The sequence below is a fragment of the Poecilia formosa genome, unplaced genomic scaffold (genome assembly GCF_000485575.1).
Source record: "Poecilia formosa unplaced genomic scaffold, Poecilia_formosa-5.1.2 Scaffold309, whole genome shotgun sequence".
NCBI lineage: Eukaryota > Metazoa > Chordata > Actinopteri > Cyprinodontiformes > Poeciliidae > Poecilia > Poecilia formosa.
Window position 1 is genome coordinate 390,682 of NW_006800248.1, and position 26,220 is coordinate 416,901.

At 42.3% G+C, this 26,220-nt stretch overlaps 1 protein-coding gene across 1 annotated transcript in view; it reads left to right on the forward strand.

The window, feature by feature from the left end:
* cux2b (cut-like homeobox 2b) overlaps positions 1-26,220 on the forward strand; it is a 134,136-nt gene that overhangs the window by 79,278 nt on the left and 28,638 nt on the right. The window contains exon 4 of the mRNA XM_016661065.1: positions 19,550-19,654. Within this exon, the coding sequence (XP_016516551.1) occupies positions 19,550-19,654 (105 nt within the window). The remainder of the gene's footprint in view (positions 1-19,549; positions 19,655-26,220) is intronic.

Below are 26,220 nucleotides of genomic sequence, written 5' to 3' on the forward strand. Positions count from 1 at the left end.
GTGATGGGGGCTATCTGGTGAGGTGAGGGAACTTCAGCTTCTGGGAGGAAGTGGGAAGAGCTCAGTCGTGTTTCACCCAGAAGGTTTTATATTGTTGTTTGATAAACTCTGATCTTTACTTGACTTTGGAAAAGGATATTCCAATGTCAAGTTAATTTCTATTATTTTCTTACTCCTCAATTGCCGAAGAGACAGTTCTATATTCATCAGGTTTTAACATGACTTGAAAATTATGCCTCGTCCTCCGTGAACAATGGTGAACCCTTGGTATTCACAAAATACCTAAAATCCACTTATTCTTGAGACGCCCCATCTCTAAAAACGCTTCTTACTGCCTATTTTAATAGTTCAAACACCAAATATACCCTAATATATATTAATACCCAGAGTGGAAACTGCCTTAGTGCTACTGTAGAAGCTAACATTCATGGTCTTCCTTATCTCTGATCTTGGTGCTCTTGGGGGAAGCAGACAATCAGCACCAAAGAGCTATAAGCTAGCTAGCATAGCATTCTCTCAGTTCTTTGGCTGAGAGAGCGCTAAATATCTAGATAACCAATCAAAGCTCTTTACATAGATTTACACTAAAGAGCAAATTATCGTCATCTGTGTCTCGTTTGCTGGAGATCTGATACAGTGACGAATGTTTTCTGATGAATTTGTTATCTTGGTGGATCCTGCTGGCTTCCAGTGGAGGAATGCTTCAGCTATTCAGAACAAACTTGTTCTGATGTCCAGATTTCTTCCTGTTATGTTTTGACATCTTCCATGCTCTTCCATTCTGATTTTTGTTTTTTGTCCACACTTGCTCCAAAATTTCCGACCTGGCTCTTTGGGAACAACCGACATATTTTGCCACCATAAACACTGAATTACCTTCTGTCAGTCAGATGGCTTCGACAGCTTGTTAAGGCCTGCAATCACTTTTTTTTTTATTTGCTGCACTCTCATTTACATATTTAGACTTATGCAGCTATGTTTTAGAAATGCAAATTGCAAGGTCCTACTGATTTTTCTTTTTTCTCTGCCTTTTGGGAAACATCTTGTAATGGTAAGCTGCTAAGAGAATACAGAGAAAGGGAAACAAATAGCTATGTTTTTTATTGTTATTTTTTGCCTTTTAAAAATGTCGAGTACCAAGAAAGTAGGAAAAACAATTCTTGATATTTTTTTGGTTGAATCATCAAACCTTATAACCCGATGTGGACACACACACACACACGCACACAGGCGGCATAAGTTTGTGTGTGTGTGTGTGTGTGTGTGTGTGTGTGTGTGTGTGTGTGTGTGTGTCAGCATGTGTGAGTTTGTTTGCCAGCATGTGTCTTTCGGCGGCGAGACACATGAAGGACAGCCGAAGGTGCGGTGATATCCAGCGACGGGCTTGTTTTATTACATCTCATATTGAGACCAATCTTCGTCCATTCACCTGAAGGACAGCCAGCTATTCCCTAACTAAATTAGTCCGCCGCTGTGGTGTGAGAGGGCCTCCACAGGCATGCACAACCACATTCTGACACACAGACACAGGCAGACATCCAATAATCTACTTTTTTTTGTTGTTGTTTTGTGTGTTGTTTTTTTCCCCATCCTGTCCTGTTCCATGCAAGAATTCAGACATATATTCGTAATCGGGCGCCCTGTCTCTCACTGTGTCTCTCTTCAACTTATGCGCACTCTGTCCCTCACACGGCTCCCTGATGGGGGCCAGTGGATGTGGGGTAATTGCAGTCATCTAGGCTAGGTTGTGTGTGTGTGTGTGTCCCTGTCAACACGGACCCCAAACCGCCTCAGTCTACCACCGTACGGTGTCAACACATGTGTAGTAGATCTGTAAATTAACCTAGCAAATGTTTTAGCTTAGACCGCACAATTGCTGAGAGACAGAACGTTCTCTTTAAGCGTTTCATTCCCTAATGAAATGTCTTTTGTACACCCTGTTTTTTATATTTTGTTCTCACAATGGATGTTCTAATGAGGCAGAGCCTGAAATAGCAGTGGGGCTAGCACTGCAGAACTGTGACATCCCATGTGAGAAGTTGCCCAAATCACAGTGGCTGCAGCCGTGCGTCAGGTTTCGTTATTTATAACCCGCATTGAATTGTCCTACACTCTGAGCATATGGAGGTTTATGTAACTCAGCATCCAGTAGGTAACTGCTAAAGTCAGAACCCTATATGCTTATATAAATCTTGCTGAGAACTTGTTTTGAAGCTGCACAAGATCGATTTATCACTCCTGAATGTCTGCTTTACATAGATTGTGTTTTTTTTTTTTTTTTTTGCTACCTCTCTTGCAATGAGTTATTGTGAAGCAGGAAACAAAATTACTGTGAATTGACGAAAGAACTGCAGCGGTTTCTGCAGCAGCTCTTTCAAGGTGCTTAGAAGAACTAAGCCTGTCAAATGCTGTTAAAAAAAGTGTACCGAGAAGATCTGCAACTGCTTTTCAAAGGGCGGGCCGGGACACGTCAAGGCTGATTTTTATTGGGGCTTTTAACTCTCTCTGTGCTTCGTGTGACATTGAGTGATTCAGATCAAAACTATTTGTTGCTTTATTTTTCACAGCATTAAAAAAACAAGGAAAAAAACATCTTTATTAAAGTGTAAGCCTTTTTCAAAGCATTTAACAATAAAAAAAAAAGCAAGCTCTGCCTCAGTCCTGCCTGGAAAAGATTTAGTAGATAGTCAGATTAATCAAAAGTGACAAAACATTCAGTTATTTTTTGTATTTAAAGCAGGATCAAGAGGAAATGATGCAGTGTAATTGACATTGACACAAACAGGCAAATATTTGTACACCACATCTACTACAAAATGAATTTGATTTGTCTTTTAAATTGGGAGAATAATAAAGTACCTTGTAAAAGTTTTCATACCTATTTTTAACTTTTTTTATTAAGCACTAACAGGGTTTCTTTTATGATGTATTCATCTTCATCTGTCTTCCAATCAACTCTGAACAGCTTCCTTTTTCTGTCCCCGCATGATGATACCACCACCATGTTGCACCAAGGAGAGAGTGCAGTGATTTTCAGAATGATGTGCAGTGTTTGTTTTTCTCCACACATGCAGTTTTCCTTGCATGACCGCTGCTTTCCTATGCAGTCTTTCTTGATTCTCATCTCCCTTCAGTGCTCTGTCTGGGATTCCTCCCATTAAAGTGAATTTCTCCTGTAGCCTTACAACCAATCAGCGAACAGGAGGAGAAGTTTTGAACGATGATGTTGATTTCCCGCGCTGCTTTAGAATTGTAGTCTGCCTGTAGTTTTAGCAATGGCAGCGGAGGAAATGAAGAAAACTGTTCAGTCCATGTTGGTCACACTTCCAAATATTGAATTAACATTAAAAGTCATTTGATTTCGCTCGGTCGGCACATCTCTCTGTGCAGTGAAGGATGGTAGTTTACAGCTCAGGCAATTTCCGGTAAACCTCACAGCATCAAACTGACACATTGCATACTTACAGGCAAACGCTAGCGATTCGACTTCCCTCTTCCAGGAAGCAATTGTTTCTCAGTAGTCGAAGGCCCAGCATAGGACAAAGGGCTAGTTTATCCCAGGCTAACACTTCCCATGTTGGCTATAAAGTTGAGTCTTACCTGACCAGAGCTATGGTGCTGATGTCTCCACTACGACTTGTGGTGAAGTTTAAACGGGACTTCATATGGCCATCTTTAAAGAACAGCTTTCTGCTCGTCACTCCTCCATAAAAACCAAACTTGTAAAGTGCAAAACTCACAGTTGCCATGTCAACACATTCTTCTGTCCGAGCTGTGAATTGGCGCGGCTCCTCCAGAGATACTATGAACCTATTGGTTCTGTCTCAGACTAACGCTCACCTTGCCTCCCCTGTCTGTTTGGGTAGACGACCATTTCTAGCCAGAAGTCAAGCCAAGTTTATTTGCATAGTACATTTCAGCAACAAGGCAGTTCAAAGTGCTTTACACCATTGAAACATTATACAGTCACCAATTATGAAACAAGCAATAAACATTACATTTCACCTAATACCATCATCAAAATCAATACGCAAATATACATATTTCAATTGGTTTTGTTGGAATTTTTTTCGGAGTATCAAAGTAAAGGGGGAATGAATACAAATGCTTGCCACACAAGATTTTAATTAGCAAAAATTGTAAATGTATCGTTTTTCTTTCACATTACAATTTTGCTCTACTTGTTGGTCTATGACATACCCAACATCTCTGGAGGTTTGTGGCTGTAACATGACAAATGAGAAAAATTCCTAGGTTCATGAAGATTTTTGTAAGGCTCTGTAAATGTTTGTGGGGTGAGGTGGGGGGAATAAAAAAAAATGAAACACTCTTATTTCATCAGTCGTTGCCAGGATATGCATTTGAAAAACATCGGCGCGGCTGCTATTAGAATTCTCTTCTAATTAGTCCTCATTCAGTCAAATTGAAATGCCACCTCGCGCCTGTCACATTGTATATGAGTGATCAGGCTGAAAGCCGGTCATTACAATCATGACATCAAATGCCTGGCAGCAGAGGTCAATCAGTGTACATTAACCAAACAGAGCTCATTTGTTTTACAGCTCTTAGTGGTGTGTTGGCTCCCCGCATACATGGGCTTTAGGCTGGCATCCAGCGGGCACGGGTGGGTCTCCTGGCGGAGCGAGGAGAGGCAGCAGGAGGGGGTCTTGGCCAGCTCCTCTAACACAGGAATGTGGAGGAGACACAGAGAGAGCGAGGGGCGCACGCATGCCCACCATCCCCTCCCCAACTGTTCAAGCCCTCTACTGATTTATGTTGGCAGGATGAACTCCTTCACACTAGACATTCATAAAAACTTAAACAGTGTGAAAACGACCATCAGGGTCACCGGCAGGAAGGTGCCCTGTCTTTGCGTGCCCTCTGTTTAACTTTCAACTTTTTAGGTCTTGTCCGCACGTAGCTGAATATCCGATACACCAAGTAGATTTCTACGCCATTTGGCCTTTTGTTTACAGGCAAACTCTGTTTAACATCACTAAAAATAATAATAAAACCAAGGTGAAGATTTGCGAATTCTCCTTTTTTTTTTTTTTGCGTGTGGACGTCGGAAACCGGAGATCTGGAGGTTAACACATCAATGGAGGAAAGATGACCGCTATCAGAGAGGTGGTGATCTTTGTTTGATTAAACGCTTTTTGCTTGTTTCATTTATAAGCCCAACTCCTCCAATATGTTGAGTTGCAAAGGAGAAAGAGCACTTAGTGGTCGGCTTTGTCAGCTCCTGTCCCAATGTGGAGCCACAGTCCCCTATAAGCTCCACATGCGTCCACATATTTGCTTTAGCGTGATTCCAATATGTCTTAACTTTATATTCTAACACGGTCTTTGAAAGTAGTTCAACCTCTCTGCTTGTCCACACAAATAAACCTCCTTTCGCCTTGTTTAGTTCCTAACAAGAAGTGATGGATACTTTGAAGGTTTGTGATTGGCTGATGTTTATAGGTTTTAGCTTTTCCCTATACTGCCCCCTATGGGTTTGGCGTGTATAAAACAACGTTCAGCGTTGTAAGTCAGGAGTTGGTATGGATGAATATTTTTCGAGATTATTTTATAGAAACAAACATCTCTGCTGCATCATTCTAAAATAACCCGGCTACGTGTGGACAAGGCCTTAATCTCCGGGCTGTTGGACGTGACACTTCTGACGCATTAGCGTAACTCTGTGTTAAGACAAATCCTCACACACCGGCTCTGCTGATCCCTCTTTACCCTCACCTGGTCCTAATTATAACCGCAGAAGCCATATTTTAGTGGCGCGACAGTGATCCGTCATCGACAGGCCCACTCCAGCCGGGCTGGGAGTGATATCTCTCTGTAAAATATGTATGACATCAAAAAGCCTTAAAGGTTATTACAAATTAATAATGAGTAGTGGGCTGAGAGTAGTAAAAAATAGCCTCCCCTTGGTGTCATGTTTAAATGTTTAATTTAACATGCTCTGGTATAAATGTGGACTGCCTCCCAGCAATATCTGCGCGGGCCCCCGGGGTCCCCTGGCAGCCTGGCGGTGGTGTAGAACATAGCAAACCCCGAGCGCCAGGCTCATGTGTATTGAGATCGACGTTCAGATTAGACTTCTTCATGCAGATGTGAACGATCTTACGTCTGGAGACGCCGCGTCTTCTCTTTTAAAACGGCGCCTCTTCAGCTCAGCGTCTCTTAACGGCACATGAAATTATATATATAAAAAAAAAAACAACACACACTAAGGAGGCAGTTTTTACTCGCATCAAGCTGAAATCCTCTGTAGACTCCGAGACACAGAAAAGCTCTCTCAGAGCTCCTCTCTGAAGCGAGTCGAATTATTGGCCCTGAACCCCCTCTCACAGTAATGTCAGAAGACACTGTACAAAATTGCCTTATTTATGCCTGTAATGTAAGCTGTCTGTTCTGGTGTCGCTCACTCTCCGCAGAACCGACGATGGTGGCAGCCGAGTCTGGAGTGAATTTGCCGGGCGACTACCTGGGAAACATCAACAGTCATTAATTATGTAAAACCCTTCTCACAGTGGGAGCAGAAAGAGCTGCATAGAGCTGCAGCGCCCGCTCCTATTAGACTCAATGTACTCTACAATGAGCCCCCCACTGCCTGGGGGCGTGGAGGGATTAGCAGCCTACTGCCACGACCCCCCATAGGAAGACACACACACACACACACACTGCACCGTACAGCGCGCACACACACTTGCACATTAAACGTGACGTTCTATTAAGTTCTGCATCAAAGTATGCATGTGTTAGGCTGAGGGGAAGAATAACACAAATCTCTGTGCTGTCTCTCCTCCCTACTCACCCCATCATTTACTTCTCTCCTTCGCAGGTTCTGTTTCTTGCTCCCTTGGCAGTTGCGCTTTGTTCCGGCTTTCTCCGCCACAATAAATGAAATCGGCAAATCTGACTGGACGAATGATGCGCCGTGTTTGTCAGGTACCATTTGGATGTGGATGGTGCCGCTACAAGCATTACAGTGGCTTGTCTTGGTTAGAGTGATGCGGCTAGTTTATTAGAGACTCCTGTTCAACTGCTTCTTAACACAAGTAGCGACACATGACTCAGTGCATTTAGACATCCAGACGTGATGAAAATCACTTGACTGAAGTTCAAGCTAAGCATCAGAATAGGTAAGCAGGAGGATTTAGGTGACTTTGAATGCGATACGGTTATATTAGACTAATCTGGATTGCCGAAAGTATATTGCTGTGTTAATGCAAATCAGAATTTAAGTGATACCCTTTTCTTAATCTATAGGATGTAATAAAGTATTTTGTCAGCTCACCCTGTGCACTTAGACAAGCTACTAGAAAAGCTTTCCTGAAGCTTTAGAAGTGTGTTTCTGGGAATCTTTCTGTCAAAAGGGCAATTGTGAGGTCAGACATTGGTGTTGGACGAGAAAGCCTGTCCACTGTACTCGCTTTAGCAGTGATGTTTTCACAGGAAGAAGCCATCTGCAAACTGTTGCCACAAAGTTGGGGAAATGAAATTCTCCAAAATGTCTTGGCATTTAAGCATTAAAAGTTGCTTTCACTAGAGCTGATGAGCCAATGTCGTGTCCTAAGAACTGCCCACTACGCAGTCAGGCAAATGTGTCATACTGAAGACTGGCAAACCCAGACTCATCCATTAGATTGTCAGACAAAGAGAAACAATACATCCTTCCAGAGGAAATGTCTCCACTGCTCTGGAGTCCGATATTTCCATGCTTTACACTACTGCATCTGACAATTTACATTGCACCTTAAGACAAAGCTTGGATTCTGCTCCATTTTATGGAGACCCATTCCACGGAGCTCTCCTGGCAGTGTTCTTCAGCTAAGCTGAAGGCCATTGACTCCAGAAAGTTGGTGGCCTCTGTGGACTTTGTCCTCCGATGTGTGATTTTTGTTTCCTACAGAGGGGAGGCTGCCGTGCACCAGCACCAATGGGTCCTCTAACCAACTCCAGCAGGCAAGGCGGGGGAGGTGTCTTGTCCAAGGACACAACGACAAAGGCAGACGGAGTAGGGGCTCAAATCAAAAAACACTGATCCATCGTTCCTTGTATTAATGGTTCAGGCTGCTGGTGGTGGGGCATATTTTCATGGCTCACTTTGCGTCTCGGTACTAATTTGTTTCTACCCACTTTCTTGACATGTCTCTGTACACCAAAGCCTGAAGTGAGTCAGTCAGTCTTGTTTGCACATTAAACTGGAAAAATGCAGCTTAAAGTGGCTTTAAATTGTGAAAACGTAAAAACAAATTTGTCCAGGGGGCAAATCTGTAGCAATCACTTCATGCCATCATCTGAGGAATGTTTCAGACACCTTTGTCGAATCTGTGCCACAGACATAATGCAGTTCTGAAGACAAGAGGTCCAACATGGGTACACCTTCAGCACGGCTTACCTAATAAAGTGGCCAGTGAGTGCATAAGGAAAACCTGAGATCTTCCTCCACACACACACTGCCGCTGACAAAATCAGATTCATCAAGCAAATAATGGAGCAAATTTCTACACCGTGTGTTTTCAATCCATCTTCAGCTCACAACAAGACTGTTGGGCAAATTCGGGCTCTTCTCCGCGCCGTCCGCTCCGCTGTCAGCCACACACCTTTTGCCACCGCGCGGGCCTCGTTCATCAGCGCCACTCTTCTTTAGCGGATGCGGCTTTGGCACGATGTTCCTCCACGCTGGAAACAAAGGCAGCACTGACACCTGTAATTAATTAGGCTATTATGCATTCCGCAATGATAATTGCCTCACTGGAAAGTCACCAGCCTTCTAAGAGGGAGAGAGAAGAGAGGTGGATAGAGAGCACTATCCATCATAGCCTAGCGCTCTCTCTGCCTCTTTCACTCGTCTCTCTCCCCCCTCCACACCTCCAGTGTCACGCTGTCTCACCTTGACTAGTGCAGGCAGGACTAGAGAAATGCTGTCAACATGTGTCTGAGGGCGAGATATGCAGCTGTGGCTCCCCTGGTGCCAGCACCGCTCCACCAGCCGCCTGCCAGGGTCTGTCCACTCTTGGGGCTTTGGCTCACATTGGCACAGTTACCCATGACACCCCATCTGTTGTAGCTTTGTTCACTCTTGCAGTACAGCACCGAGATAATGGGGGCGCTTTATTTTTTATAATTAGCCCTTGCCGGCACCTCTCGTCTCTTCTCACCTCTTATCGGTTCTCCCAGCACCGAGAATCTGGTCCAGGAGCGCTCAGCGCTGATTCTTACAGCCTTCTCTCTCAACACGTCAAACCTGCAGCCTTCATCTCATCCTCAGCACGCCCCGCGCTCCCTCCCCATCAACTTCTGATAGATCCATTTTCAACAGCCGCACTTTCCTCAAGGTTTAGGTCATTCGCTGCATGAAAGGTTTGAGAAAAGCAAGCTTAAAGAAAATGACAACTCCCGCCTTTTGAAGTACAAAGACACTGAGAAAAGATTTGTTTTTGTCTTTCCGTCTGTCTCTTGACTTTGACTTTGCCGTGACTTTGAGGCGGTGCTTTGTGAATTTTGCAGTGCGAGCCGGTAACACAGTGGTTCTGCCGGCTGCTTACGGAGAGGGGGACCCAGAAGCCACCTGCTGCGCGGTGGAGACAGCAGGCCCTTTGATCTCAGTTTAATGTCGTGCCATGTTCTGTCTCTCAGGCAGCTCCATATGCCATGTCCTCTGGGATTACGTCAGCTCCACCTGGATCCGCTATCTCACCAAGCCTGGGTCATTTTCTTCATTCTCCTAAAAGACATTGACCCAAAGTTTCTATCAAACGTCTTGCATCATATATTATATATATTTTTATTGGCTGCTGTAGTAGAGAGAGATTGGTCCAAAGGCCTACAAGAAAGTAGCAAAATGTTAGTCTGCTTTTTGATCCGAAGTGTGTTTATGATTGTCTTGTTGAAACACCACTTCTACTCAGGGTTAGATTGGTAACTGGTGACAGTTTAGTTCTCAGTTTTGGTTCCCGACGTACTTCCTGTCTTTGTGGCCAAACAGTCGAATGTTTCCCATCTGCTTGTCCAAAAGCAATTTGGCTTGTCCATGTGTAAGTTGAGCCTGAAGGTTGTGACTTTAAGAAGGGGCTTCTTTTTCATATCATGCTGATGTTAAACATGCTTCACCACAGACAGTAACATTGGTATCCCGGTGCCTGACAGATATTGGTTGTACCAAACGTTTAGAGGTTAGTGTTTAATGTATCCCTTTGAACCCTAATAGATTTTCAAGATTAGCTCTCTTGTGACTAAATCCAAACAAAACCCCAAACTTGCTTGTTAATCAAAGCTTTTTTTCTCTGTGTTTATTACATACTGGCATATTATAGTCAAATACTGAGTATAGTCACCCTTAATTGTATTTGACATTAGGGTTTTAGTTTCAAGCAGATGCATAAATACCTTTATGTATCTGCTTCTCAGTGTATCTAGTTAAATTATATCCTCTTGATCCCTATACTTGAATTTTCTTCACATTTTTGTCATGTTGAAATCAGAAATCATACACGTGATCTGGATTTCATGCAACAGGCCAAGTCAAAGTAGTTCTTAATTGTGAAGTAGAAGGAAAATGATCTTCCATAAAGACGAGATTTGTGGCGTTAATTCTCTCATTAACTGTGAATCTCTGCTGCTCTATCAATGTTACAGTGAGCCTAGCCACAAACGTCTGAAATCCTTAAATAATAACTGGAGTCATAATTAAATCAAAATATACACAGGTGGACTCTACTCTTTGCTAATTGGGGAATTTGGGGCATTTTGTTGCTCTGAATCATCATAGGATTTTGAAGACCAGGCATTTTTTTCCTTGTCTTGATTTGTTATCTAAAAACCTCTAAAATCCACAGAATGTTGTGGTTGTAACTCAAGCTTAATAAAGTTTAGGCGGTTCAAGTCCATTTCAAAGATCCTGTAATCTTACCGCTCTGACCAAAAGGTGGGAGTCGCGTGTGAAATCTACAGGCCGTCCGGCTACCGTGAGTCCAGTCGAATTTGTCATTTTATGTGTTGCTGTGACATTACAGTGTGTAGGCACATGAAGACAACCGGTTGCAAAATCACATCTGCGCGGTCAGTTCTGGACATTATTTTTTATTTATTTTTTATTTTTTTTGGCTGAACCGGTAGCTCCGTAGCGGCAGAGTGGCTGCGGCGTCAGTGTGCTTTGACTGACAGGTGCCGCTGATTGGAATTGACACGGCGACGAGATGTGTGTCAGCGCTCTGACTGCTCATCTCATTGGGCATCCAAAGACGGCCGCAGCCACCGCCGCGCTGCCACTGCGGCTCCGAGACGGGGTGTCACCATGATTAAATCTGCCCTGAAACGCACGCGAGCGCGCGGCGCTCATGTACGCCGCAGCGCTTCACCGTGTGTGTTTGCGTGCCTCCCATGGTTCAAGTGTGTGTACGTGTCTGCGCGTGGGTGTATGCAGGTCTCTCACCATCCAGACTGTATTGCAATAGTGTTTACCTCTGCCCCTCTCCTCCACCCACTCATCAGTCACTCCTCACCAACTCATCTCTCTTGCTCCCGCCTCTTCTATGAACCTACACTCAAAGCAGGAACAAAATAAAGGATTGTTGGCAGCACTGACAGCTGCAGAAGTGCTGGGTGGCAGAACTAATATATGATCGCTTCCCTTCTTCTGGATAGAAAATTACCGTTGTGCAATTTTTTAGGAACAGAAGTTGTTTATGACATGACACAGTCGTGGAACGGTGACCATATTGCGCCCCGTTTTGTCGGCTTGCCGTTGGTTCCTCTAGGACTGATTTTTAAGCGTTCTGGCGGAGGGCTTTCTCACGGTTTTGTTCTAATAAGCATGGCGCGGTGCCGGGGTTGTTGTGACACCCTGTCAGCCTGTGGGCTGGACTGCTGCTCTGTGAACAGCTCTGTAGGATGGACTCCCTGTGATTGTGCGCTGACCTTTGCATCATGAGGAAGATGACAGGTAATTTAGAGGCCTCAGGGACTGTGGAACCATACATTTGCTGTCCCCAAACCGTGCACCATGGCGACCACGTTCACCTTGAGATGGGAGCAGCGCGTCAATATGCGCTGCATATGCACACACATGTACACATGCAGGGAAGAGGAATCCATAGACAGCCCGAGAAGGTCTGGAGTTTTAAATATGTTCCAGGTCTGTGTATGGAAAGGGAACTGGCTATAACAAAAAAGACTGTTTTCCCCCCTCCTCCCAGGCCCCGTGTCATAGATTATCCATCCATCCATGATCTGTTCATTTGTCCGTTTCATCAGTCCATCCAATTGTTTGTCTAATCATATTATTGTTTATCTATCCATCCATCCATGCATCAATTTATCGTAGTGAACTTTTGTTATTAGAATTTAAAAATGCCTTACCAAAGGACAGTCAAATTTGTTTCCAGAATTTCGCTCTTAAAGGGGAGGTATTATGTGTTTTCCAGCCATATAGTTTCATTTTTATATCGCAATCAAATAATTATTTTCAGTCGTTATAAAAACGCTGCATATATCAAACATGACTTAAAAGAAAATTGACTCTGCAATTTGATGCTTCGAAATTGGGCCTCTGTCTCTTTAAGAATATCCTGCTCTGCTTTCAGGATATCATCACAACATCGCTCCTCCATTATCCTGTTTACTACTGACATTACAAGCGTCGAACTGAGAAGTATTTTGTATGATGAGCTTATTGCTGCTGTCACTTGTCTGGTGGAGGCAGAAGCTCGACAAGAGACTCAAACTTCAAGGCGGAGCTGTGGGTTAATAGGCAGAGCTTTGTATGAGCAGGCGTTTATGCACCCTGAATGGTTTCTGCGAGAGATTCAAGGACTCAAAGAATCAAAACAACACTCCAGGTATTTTTTTGATTAGGAAATGATATAACATGATATAAAGCTCACAAAAGTCAATTTTACATAACATGCCCTCCCCGTTTTAAAGATGTGTTAAACACCTCTGTGTGTACTCATGCAGACGTGCTTTGAGCTTTCCCAAAGTTGTTTGCACACACACTTGGTGCAAAAACGTATCCCGACACCCAACAGTCATTGTCACACACTCTAATCACCTACATCGTCACAACCCGTCCTCAAACAACCAAATCACAAAGGGTGGCAAACTGGTAAGGGAGAGGGGGGAAAACGATGATTTAGAGTGATAATTGCATAATCACCAGTTGTGATAATTGTAATTGATGACTGCATAATTGCTAATTGCGCTCTTTAAGGGAGCCTCTCTTTTCCGTTGTCTCTCTGTCTCTCTCGGCACGTCGCTCAGTAGCCCCTCTTCTCCGCTCCAGTCTTCTTCACTTTGGATTTGTTCTCCCTTCCCTCATTTATTTCACACTCCCCACCACACGCTAGGTTGTTCCAATACACACAGACACACTCACTAGCGGGTACAGTAAGTATTCTCAAAGGCTCATCAGTAAGTATTTCCCAGCAGCCCTGTCCCAGAGGCTGTGCACTGCCCACTCTGTTTCTGTGTGAAGAGTTATGGAGGAGCGCTAACAGGTTTCCTTTGTGTCTCTCTCACTCGCTGTGCCCCAGGCTTTACTCCTGCTTGTAAAATCATCCCGGGGCCAAGCCTATTCCCTTGGTGGCTGTATCCTTTATCACAAAACGGGTGAAAACAAAGAAGGCGCTGTGAGCCAGAGCAAGAGATGGGGACCATATTTTCCAGCCAAGGAGGAGAGGATATTTCCCAGTCGAAACCCAACCTCGAGCTGCAACTCTTTGTGCAGCTCACCCTATCCGTCACGATGTAGGAGTTCATGAATCCCAGCTGTTTCAGAGGTGGCGGCTTATTCTGGACATGACAACCACTCTGTGATCAGCCTTTCATTAAGCACAAGTGTTTTGATGGTAGCAGAGGCAGCTTGGAGGGAGGTGGGCGGGGTCATGTCTGTACGCAGACAGCGGGACCAACATGAGAGGGCATCAGGCAGGCGAGTGATTGATGTCTCCGCCAGCGTCTGTAGGCAGGTTAATGGCGTGATTGTGGAGGTAATCTCTGTGTTCTCTCGTTAAAGGATGATGGAGGGCCAGGAGACCCCCGGCATGTACTCTAGAAGATGGAGCCCCAGTTGCTGCCTCTGCAGGATTTCTAGTTTATTTGTTTGTTTTATTCATTCTGCATATGCAACTGGGGATTTTGATGAATCCGCTTCAGGGGAGGAAGGAGCAGCCCGGCCAGCCTGATTACTGAAGGCTGGCACAACCACTCCACTGCAGTGGCCGTGTAGTTCAGGTGAAATCTCAGCGTGGAAGTAGTTTGTCTCTGTGTCACAAAGTACTCTTGACGGTTAATGTGCTGCTGCACCGAGGAGTCGATGAGATTTGATCCTCATCACTGCTGCACAAATAGAGAAACTGTCTGAATGCTGACGGGAGAGTTTGCTGAAGCAATTCAGATTGTTCACGTGTTCCACCGTGCAAAAGTATTCACCGCCCCTGACTGCTTTCACAAACTTAGAAGTATTTGTTTTAGGGGTGTACTAATACATCTGGCCCAATTTTCTGACTTTTGGTAGATTGGTGATCTGTTACTTATCTATCAATCTTATCTACCTTGATAAGCATCTAAAAACCAACTGCTGTCCTCTTTTGCGCTGCATGAGAGAAGTTTGACCAATGCGCTGACCCACCAGGTTATGTCTACATGTTTAGTCATCCCACTGTTACCAACTCAACAATTTTCTTGCTATATTTAGCTACATTTCAGACAAAATAAATAAATAAATAAAGTACTGGCCCAAAAAGGAATCAGCAGGTCAGACTTCTCAAAGATCGGTAATCAGTGATCGGCCAGAAAACTGCAATTGGTGCATCCCAAACTTTATTGGAATGTTGTGTGATAAAACAGCACAAAGTGGTGCATAACAGTGTAGTGGAGGAAAAAGGGTGGTTTAGGATATTTTATCACAGATAAAAATCTAAAGACATGGCTTTTTTCTACTGTGATACCCCTAAATAAAAGCAAGTGAAACAAGTTTTAAGTCATAAATAGTCCACCTGTGTGTAATAATATAAATTAGACAGTTTTGTCAACAACCCAGAGGTTTGTTAGAGAATATTAAAGAACAAACAACATCATGAAGACCAAGGTACACAGCAGACAGGATGGAGAGAAACAAGAGGAGAAGTTAAAAGTTTTCAGGTTATAAAACAGTACCTTGAGATTATAGACTCTGTTCGCTTCATTACTTATAAATCAGAGAAACAGCCAACAGACTCACAGCTCAGGACAGGACAACTGTTTGTCATAAACTCCACACTTCTGGCTTTTATGAAAGGGTAGCAGGAAGAAAGCCATTGTTGGTGGGGGAAAAGAAAAAATAATAGTCCAGTTTATAGTTTAGATGGCGACGGGCACATCATGCTAGGGAATGTGTGTGTGTGGTTTTTTTCTTTTCCCCAGAGGGTCAAGGAGGTAGGTCAGAGTTGATGGAGAGATAGGTGGACCTAATACAACACAATCCTGGAAGAAAACCTTTCAGAAAAATTGTGGCCTTCCAACGGGACAATGAGCAGAAACACTGTCTGAGCTAAGAAATGGTTTACGTCAAAGCATGTCCATGTATTTAGGCCTGGTCTTTGAGTAGGCCATTCTAAACACAAGCTGATAGAGACATGCCTCATGAGAGCTGAATATAAATGCACGTCACATTTCGGATTTTTGTAAGCAAATATTGTCAGAACCACATGCAATAATTTCTTTGTAATAATGCGCTAGTTTCTGTTGACCCACCATGTAAAATCCCATAAATGGAATAAAATGTCTTAAATTCATGTATCTGAAATTAAGGCCTTCAAATGTCTTGAATTCATTTAAAAAAAAAAAAAGGTCTTAAATTTTGACTAGATAGGCCTATTTAGTCTTGGATATTCTGGGTTGGGTTTTGTTGAGTCACACACAGATATTTGCACTGCATTCTGTGACTCGAGATGGTTATGGCCACAGACATAATAATTAAAGTATAAATACGTTTATTATGTACGTATATAGATATAGGTCTTAAATTCCTTTTAATAATGGTACTAAGATGTGTTAAATTTGAGTTGGTGAAACCTGCAGAAACCCTATTTAATATGGAAAAGTTAAAGCAGTTTGAATACTTCTTGACAGCATCCATAAAGTCTTGAAAAGCCTTAAATTCATGTATTAAGACATGAATTTAAGTGGTTTAAGCTGAAAAAGTTGTTTTATGATAGCAAAGTGCTTTATGGCACTCTTCTTGTTTATTGTTGCCACATAGTTTCATGAAGTCCTGGAGGGAGGAGAGTTGATGGGAGGTAGATGAGGGCAGGTGTGTGTGTGCGCGTGTGTGTGTGTGCGTGTACTCGTGTGTGTGTGTGTAAGGAGGGTGGAAGGTTAAACTGGGGTCCGGCTGAGTGAAACAGCAGCACTGTGTATCAGGGAGCTGCCTAAGAGCAGCAGACTATTGCATCTGTATTGATTGGACTTCAGCCTTTTCCATTTTCCATGAACTCCTCTGAGTTGCTCTGAGTGGGAGTGATGGGGGGTGGGGGAGGGAGTGGGAGGTGAGGGGCTGGGGGAGGGATTTGCTTGATCTTTATGATATTTCTTTAAACATGATGCTGTCGTTATGCCTCCCCCGGGGAAAACGCGCCAGCCATTTCCAGTAAATCAAAGGCTCTCCGTCTCACGCTATTTTCCACACACCTTATTTATAACCCCACTAAACAGCTCCAACACACTGCCGCCATTCTCATAAGTGTTTTCAGCCTTTTGCAAAATGAATGTGTTTTTTTTTCTTTTTTTTTTCTTTTGACAAGTGCATTTGCACCGCTGAGGAGCAGCTCCGGCTCAGACGTGCCGCCCGCCCTCCTGGCCCCTTTGTTGGGGCCCCATCGAGCCGATACGACTGGGGGGAATGTAATCAGCAGTGACAGAAGTGACACGAACAGTAGATGACGATCATTTGAATCCAGCCGATGAGTCAGACTAGATCCGACTTTACTGTTGCCGAGTAGAGGGCGTCTGGGAGAAGGCTCCACGCGCGTCCTCTGGTTTACAAACAGATCCGAAGTCTCGGTGTGCGCTGGGAGTGGGTAACCCACATACCCACTAGTGCAGGTGCCCTCTCCATGGGGCCAGGTGGCGGCTAATTTGCTTTCTTTGTCCCTCCTAATGAATCGTTAATTGGTTTGCGTCACCCGCCGAGCCGCGGATAGCAGGTGCTGAGTGCTGCTGGTGATGGAGGCCACCGGCGAGTGTCCTCGCACACAACCGGCACCTACATTTACCGGGCCAAATGTCGCCTCGCAACATGCAACAGCTTGGCAGTTAAACAGGAGAAACATTGCCACGGTTTAAGCTTTCTCTCAAGATGTCACTGATTTACTGCTAAGATCTCCTCCCTCAGCAGTTTGTCTCGTAGAATCATCAAAGAATATCAGTATTTCTGCTGTAGCTGGTAATATTTTGTGCGTTTTGGGGCTGCACGATATATTGAATAACAAAATCTTAGCAAAGTCAATGTGTACAATATCAATGTTGGGTGCAGCGTTTGTAGGATCTTACATTTCAAGTGCCATGCAGTCTGATGTTTTTTGACATCAAGATGCAACAGTGCATCGTAATAAATTATTTAATTAATAAGTCAATAAATCAATTAATTGCTTGATAAATTAAAACCAGCTCAATAATTTCCATTTCCATGATTTATCATTTCTCTTTTTCTACCAAAAACTGCATGATAAAAGTCTTTGGTGTCAACTGTCCTTTTTTTTTTTTTTTTTTTTTTTTTTTTTTTAAAATTTTTTTTAAAAAGGCCCTCTTTTTTATTTTTTTTTTTTTTTTTTTTTTTTTTTTTTTTTTTAACAATTTTGTTTACAAAGACGTCATCATTAATTTTATTTATTGTTTCTGTTATTTTGTTTATTTATTTTGCATATTTAAAATGTCTTCCAGTTCCAGTGTTAAGTGATCATTAGAATTTAAAGTTTGTTGATCTCTGAGAATGTGTTCTTGCATTATTGTGCCATTACCATTATATTACTTTAAAATAGTCTCAAAACAACAATGTTATTGTTGATCACAATAACTTCTGGGACGATTTATCGACCAGTAAAATGTGTTTTTGTGAACAGGCCTAATGGGAACATCGTGGTGACGAAACAGAACACACAACTAATTTATTGGAATAAAACTTAATAAACTTTTAAAAGAGGGGTGTGCTGTGGTGGCGCAGGGGATAAGCATAGTCCACATATGGAGGCCTCAGTCCTCAACATGGCTGTCACAGGTTCGATTCCCAGCCTGGCGACCCTTGCCGTATGTCTTCCCCTTCTCTCATTACCCACCTTCCTGTCAACTAACTATCAAATAAAGGCCACTAGAGCTGATAAAACCTTTAAAAAGATAACTAAATGAAAGATGTGATAACACGTCAAATGCAACACATGAAGTTTTGATTCTGGAGCATTTCAAATTTCGATTGGGTTTTAAATGAGGGAAAAGTTTTACTGTATTTTATGTCTCAGTAAATAGCACTGTGTGTTATTAGAATATTTATGTAAGAACATATTTTTTTTAACTCAACTATTATCACAAATCTGTCAGTTTCCCTTTACTTCATATTATAATATTCTGACTGATTGGTGTAAAGCATGGCTAGATTTGCTCACCAGGTGATACAAGCATGACGAATGTTCTGCTAACCAATAACCATACATAGCAGTTTTAGGTGTAGAGCCACAGAAAATTATAATCATGTTAGCAATGTTTGCTTGGAAATAATTTTATTATATTGATTAAATATTAGTCATATTTTATGGTAGAAGAGTTTTCTATTACTCTAAACACTGTTTTAAAGGGGCAGCATTATGTAAAATCGACTTTTTTGAGCTTTACATCATGTTATAATGTTATTCCCTCATCAAAGACAAACCTGCAGTGTTGCTTTGATTCTTTCATGCATGTTTGAGAAATTCTCTAATCTCCCGTGGCAACCATTCAGCTGTGCAAAACACCTGGGTGGACCTAGCTCCGCCTTCAAGGTCCTGCTGCTCTTCAGAGCTGTAATTTCCAAGCTTCAGAGCTTCCGCCTCATAGACCAGCCCTCTCCAGCAACTCCCCCACTCGACTCCTTCAGACTAGCCAGCAGCAATTAGCAAACAGCAGATGGAACTACGTATCGGCTGAGCTCATTATAGGAGCTACTTCTCAGTGTAACATTGGTAAGAATGTGGTTAAAGGGTTAATAGAGGAGCCATGTTGTAATGACTTCCTAAAGGCGGAGTTTCAGAAAGAGCAGGAGTTTTTAAAGAGACGGTGGTCCAATTTCAAGGTGTTAAATTACAAAGTAAATTGTCTTTTAAGTCATATTTGATATATATATATCCCATTTTTTTAACAACTGAAGTTAAAATATATAAGCTGTAATTCCGATACTTCTGAACTACATCATGAATGTCATCAGTGATGTTTTACCTTAAACTTCAAGTCAGATCATCTTCGCTTCACCTGACCATTCATGTACTCTGTTCCTGGATTATGCAAGTCCATGTTTACCTTAATGGCATCTTCGTCCCTGCAGGTGGTCGCTCTGAACAAGCGCAGTAAGGAGGCAGAGTCTGCGTTCCTGGGAATCTACAAACAGCTTATCGAGGCCCCAGGTGAGTCTCCCACCAAGACCAGAGAAGTGCATCTTCACAAACAACACCGGCACACTCGCCAGCATTACGTGTAGAATTACCATTCTGCCTTTGAAGATCAATCTTTTAAAAGATCAATTCCCCGTCAATCGTCACGTCTGCAGGCGGACCGGTTCACTCGGCGTACTTCGTTCGTACAAATCACCACACATACAAACGTGGGGGAAAAAAACTGAAAGTAATTTTTCCTCACCGTGGATACAGTGGATATGGTGCGGCAGCACATGGATGTAAGATACAGAAAACCCTATACCCTGTGGCTCTTATCTATTTTTCAAAGTCTATGCTCTCAGAGTGGTTTCCAAAACTCTGCATGAGGCCACTTCAAAACCCAGCGCTGGTCCTCGAGTGTAGCCCGACTGAGGAGCAAACACGTTCTTAAGGAGCTCGGCTGTTGATTGTGGAGGACCAATTAAAATCCCAACTGAAGTCTGGGTTTGTGTTGAACCTGATGAGGCCAAAGGGGGGGAGGGGAAAGGAAAGAGGTGCAAAAGGCGGAAAATTGGGGTAAAGGAAAGGCACAAGTCTGTGTTTATTCAGTTTTTTTTTTTCTTCCAGTGCCAGGGAACATGTAGCGTATTGCTCTCTGTTGCAGGAGACGGCAGCAGTACGCAGCCCAATCTCAGTCTAGATCAGAGAAGCACTTGTGGCAGGAGTAGAGAATGCTGTTTACAGATTCAATGAATACGAGATAAAAGCCAGCGTCGGAGAAAAAGCGACGACGGCAACTGACTTTTAAAGGTCTCCATTTTTCCTTGAAGTCCCCTGCTTGATATTGCGCCACCAACCACCCACACTCGCTAACCCTCGCGCTCAGGCGCACATACAAACACAAGCTGACTTTGAATGGAGTTATTTCCTTGATAAGAAATGCCTTTCTTTGAAGACGTATTCAGTTTGATTAATATAACCTGTGCCTTTTTTTACATGGTGACCTTAATTCCAGCTGCAGAGCATTTTAATGGTACACTGTTTTAAAACAGACCTTTGTCAGGTAGCATAGGCTGCTGTCATCCCACGTAACACAAACACTTTGTTTTATAAAACGAAATATTTTTCTCCTTTTGTCTTGAAATACAAACCATATTCTTTTTGTAAATATTCACTTGACTTGAAGGGTGTAGAATATCACATACCCTGTTACATCAGGTAGTCCTGCCGATCTTCATTTGACCTTACATTTGTAACGGTACGGGACTTGCTTCTTTAGTCATGCCACAAATATATTAGTATATTATAAATATGCAGTGTCTTGTAAAAATCTACAGACTGAACTTCTCCGTTTGCCACTGTGCCACTTAAGTGTTTGGCCATTTTATGTGAAGGAGCAGCAAAAGATCATTTGAACACAGACTTAATGAAAAGTATGTTTAAGACCTGCCTTGAGATTATTTCCAAAAGATATTTTTAATCTGTTTAATCTGACCTGCTAGTCTCATCGGAACACATGTTCTAATTTGAGAAGTATCTGAAAGATGAAGCAGCTATGCAGCTATGCTTTTGTTGGCTAGCACAGCGTTTTTTGTAGTTGGTCACTAAGTTTGCACTCAAGATTTTGCTCGTTATTCTCCGTTCAGAAGCACTCTAAAGGGGCTGGGAGATTTCATCTTGAGTTTCCAGTAGGGGCGTAATGATACCTAACTCACAAGCTGAGACACAATACTGATTTCACGAGAATGATGGGACAAGATTTTAATCTTACTTTCAAGAAAACTTCAAAGATCAAATTTATGCTTCAAAAGAAGTCCTTTATTCTGCATTTTATAGATTTTACCACAAATTCAACAAACTGATGATTCATTTTCTGATTTGTTGTCATCTCTTCAGACCTCAGGACAGTTCTCTGACTATGCATGGTCTGCTGTAAGACATTTCCAAGTTGCTATTGATAGAGTGGATTGTGATTGTAGCTTAACGTAGCCTTTGACATCCATCCAGCAGTCGTAAGGGTAAAGCTGTCTCCTTCTCTTTTTATCTAGTATTTACAAATTTTTTGTCTTGTCTGTCACTGTGTTGCATCAACAGTTACAACTAGAAACCCTAAAATGCTGCCAAACAAATGGTTTCAGTGTAGTTAAGTGCTGATGAGATAGTATTTACCTTGTGATGTCTTAGTATTGTGAGATCTTGTTTCATTCCTAGTTTCCAGTGATCTGAAGTAGAAAGGAACTGCACTTAAACACTGAGGGTTGTCGTCAGCTGAGAATCACATCTGCATCTGTTACCAGTTTCAGTCTTCGTAGCTGTGGTTCTAGCTTCCTTCAGGTCGTCGACCACGATAATCAGTCTCACTCCATCAGTCTACATCTCACTTGGAGCTCCAGATTTCCTTGGCTCTAGTGGCCTTGAGAATTGACAGGAAGTTGGAAGTTGGGTTGTGGGAGACGGACAAGACATGCGGCAAAGATCATTGTACTGAGACTCTAACCTGTGACGGCCATGTCGAGGACGAAGGCCATACATGGGTCATGTGCTGCACCACTGCACCACTGCCATGTCCTGTTTCTTTCAGTTTTTGAAAGATCAGACCAACAGTTGTCACCTTGCAACCTATTCCAAATTTTTGGTGTTGGAGAAGTTGGATTCGAGATCAATCAATCAATCAATCAATCAATCAATCAATCAATCAATCAATCAATCAATCAATCAATGTGCCAGATGGGTACCTATAGGAGGCAAAACTCCTTTTAACTTTTCGCTCACTGTATTTGTTTGTGTTATCAGGGAAAATATATACACTCTTACAAATAAAGTAATTCTTTTTTTCAATTTTTTTCAGTCTGAACCTGAAAAATAAGTAGAACTTTCTTTTCAACTGATGCAACATACGTGCTTTCAGCATGAAAAGTTTGGTGCTGCTTTCAGCATGTTGGGGTTCGTTCAGTATGTATCATCTGCAAGGAGGACTCACTGTATTCTGTCCCTGTTTGTCACTGTACAGCTTGCTGCTGGTGTCCAAGGTCACCCCCCCTGCACCCCTCAGCCCTCCTGGCCCACCAGCCCCCCAACCCCTCCCTCTCCTACCCACCTCTCGCCAGAATGGATGACTCCAGGTACACGGGAGGACACTCATTTGGCCGTGGCCCCGCTTCATTTCTCTCTAGCCCCCTCAAACACAACAAGCAAGCATTCCCGCCGTTCCCCCTTCCAACAAACGCCACAGCTCATGTATTTTTAATCTTTTGACAGATGCAATTATTCTTTACACGCCATGCTCGTTAATCTTAATGCAGTTATTACTATTCATGGCGTGGCGTTTTTCCCCTCCTATTATTTCATTTGAAAGTGCCTCTTCCCTACGTGTGTGTGCGTGTGTGTGTGTGTGTGTGTGTGTTTGTACCCAGAAAGACTTGGCGGGTCCAACAAGAGGAGGCCAACAGCAAAGTTAATGAATGCAGAAGGAGGGGTGTGGGAGAGATGCTCAATATGTGACCTGTTGTATCTGGATGCTGTTAACATCTGGTCTAGACGGACATCTGGACTTAAAATTTTATCACAAGATAAATTTTATCACAAGACTTTGTGGAATTATTGTGATAACGATAAAAGTGACAATAAGAGTAATTTATTTATTGTCTTTGCCCCACAAACAGAAATACTGCTCTCGAGAAACAGACACATTTGTACTGAACTTCTTCAGGACACCAGTCACAAACAGAAAGCTGATTGCAGTAACTGCATTTAGTCATATTTTCACATTTATTGATATGCAGTGATCCTTTAATTGGACAAACAGTTGAGAAAATATTAAAACTATCAATTCCTTAATTGAAATTTATTGTGACAGTGAATCAAAATTCTTATCATAAGAAATGTATCACAATAAATGATAAACTATACAATAAATGCCCACCTCTAATCTGGTCAAACTTATCCACTTTGCCACTCCGTTACCGTCGGAAACGGGTAACAAAGTCGTCACACATGTGAGCGTTCGTCATGACATGTTAATGCTTTGTTAGTACCTGCATACAACTAGAATGCAACAGTCAACTCTGAGCGAGAAACTTTTGATCTGAGTGATTGAAGTCTTTTTTATTATTATTATTTTTATTTTTTTGTTAAATCTCATTTCTCCGGGCCCCTAAGCCAACACGTCAATCCACTGGAGTGTTTCATTAGCGTGCTATATTTTGATTTGCCTGTGACACTTCCCCATGCTGCGCGCTGTAACTCCCACCCAGTCTGACGCTTGAAAAGAGGGCCTGTTAACAGCGCTTCCCTAACAATGTTTATATCACCTCCGCACGGTTTTGATCAGCGCGCATAAACATATCCTGATCACTGAACGCTGGAAAACAGTGGCAGCATCTGCCCGCGTCCCGGAGATGCACCGAACCTCTCCTCCTCCTCCTCCTCCCCCTTCTCGTTCGGCTCGTCTCTCCTGGAGCGTGTGTGTACGTGTGTGTGTGCGTGCGTGCGCCGTTTGAACGCCTGCGTTTGTTGCCACCTCTGTGAGAGCGGCGAGGCCCTGTCGCCAGGGGCGTAGCCCTGAGACTGACACTCCAGGTGTTTGCTCTTCCTCGCCTCCTCACAGTATACACACTCATCCCCCAGGATCCGCCCTGCTCCCCCTCTCCTTTTAGAACACGTCTCCTTTTATCTGAGCGGAAAGCTCACGGAGACTTTGTGAAGATTCTGATCTAAATACACCCTTCTTAAGTGTGTGTGCGTGTGTGTGTGTGTGTGTGTGTGCGTGCATTTGTGTGCATGCATTCATGTGTGTTTTCAGGGCCTACGGCATGTCTGAGGTGGATGTGCATGTCTGTATGCGTGTGCGCGTGTGTTTGTTGGTGGAAATGCTAGGGCAAGAGTGCTTGCTAGTGGTGGCCATTGGTACTGCGGATAGAAGTTAATGTTTTTTGTTAAAAGACATTATACATTTAACTTAATAAATTAAATTAAGATATTATTGAAGTTTTTTTTTCCAGAGTCAGTTAAAAATTCCATCTCTTGTTATTTAGATTCACTACAAATAGACTGAAATGTTTCAGGGATTAATTGAGTTTATCAAAAAGTTGGAACATTACATAAGGCCAATTTGAAAAACTACTTTTAATTCAGAAATGCTGTGGCCATTTTGTGCAGTTATAACAGTTGTCACTGAAACCCACCATACAAAGTCACTGCTAACGAAGCTGGCTGTTTAATGGGCTGTTAATGGATAGTTGAGTGGAAGAAAAAAGTGTAATTGGAAAACTAAAAAATAATAAGGATAAAATAGGCTTGAAAGGATTTCTAAACAATCCAGGTTAAGAGACTGATGCCTAGTCTTTAAGATTACAATAAATGGAGCATTTTATTTTGGAGAGTCAGATTCAGTTCTGTATGCAATGGGCCTTTAATTTTACAGAAAGTCGCAATAAAAACATCAACACACCAACAATTAGTATTTAACCAGAGGGTTTGGCACCAAATTGCACTCCTTCAACCAATGGAGGTTAAATGTGAAACTTGTTGATCAGAAAACAGAGGTGCTGGTAAGACTAAAAAAGTGAGCAATAAATAGTACGCAGTACTTAAAATGAAATCCCCCACTTTAACAGACAACAACACAATATTTAGATTGGTTAGAGTGATTAAAAATGCAGATGTTTCATAGTCTGATGGGAGATGGAAACCTGTACCCACTAAGAACCTGCTTTGAAGGTAAAGTAAGTAAAACCTTGTATGTAGCATGTATGTTTCATTAAGTGCTGAAAATGTACCAAAAAGAAAGAAAAATAAACACACAGAGTTGTCTCTGTTATACGACAAAGCATTAGGGCCAGACTACAATTTTTTTTAATTAAAAAATTAAATTAATTAAATTAAATGAATTAATTAAATGAAGTCAGGATATTATGAGAATAAAAAGTTGTTTTAATGAGAGAAAATCTTTGAGTTATTCAGATCTGAGGTGACAAACTCAGCAAGTGTGTGTGTGGTTCTTTCTTTAAAATAGACTCAGCTGTTTAAACAATCGTTTCCAAGTCCTGCTACTGATAATAATTTGATGCTGATGTGTTAGAACGTGAAGTATTTCCTTGTTTGTAAAACCTATGCCAATGTAGAACTTCACAAAATGCTCAAAAGTTCTCATTTTAATTTTTTGTTATTTTTTGTGAAGGAGTTATCATAGAATTACCACTTTATTCTTCTAACATTGTGACTTTATTACAACTCATCACATTCTTATGGACTTATTCTTATATGATTACAGTTTTATTCCGGTTATATTATGACTTTATTCTCATAATTAAATTTAAAAAAAAAACTCAGTCTGGCCCTTAATCTCCATCATACTATATTAGGTCAAGGTGTTAAAAACTCTGCCTGAGAAACTTAAACTGTCTGGTGTTAATGGTAAGCAGTGGCACATCCCGCTTCAATCAAGCGGACTAAACCCACTTTAGTCAAGCATTGTCCACTTCAATCAACAAACTTTTTAGAAAAAGAGTTATAAGCAAACTTTTGTTTGGCTAGAAAGTCTGGTTTGTTGGCAGAGGTGTGACTGAACAATCAACCAAAAAGGTGAACTCTGGTGCGCCTGTGGTTCGAATGCATATGTGAA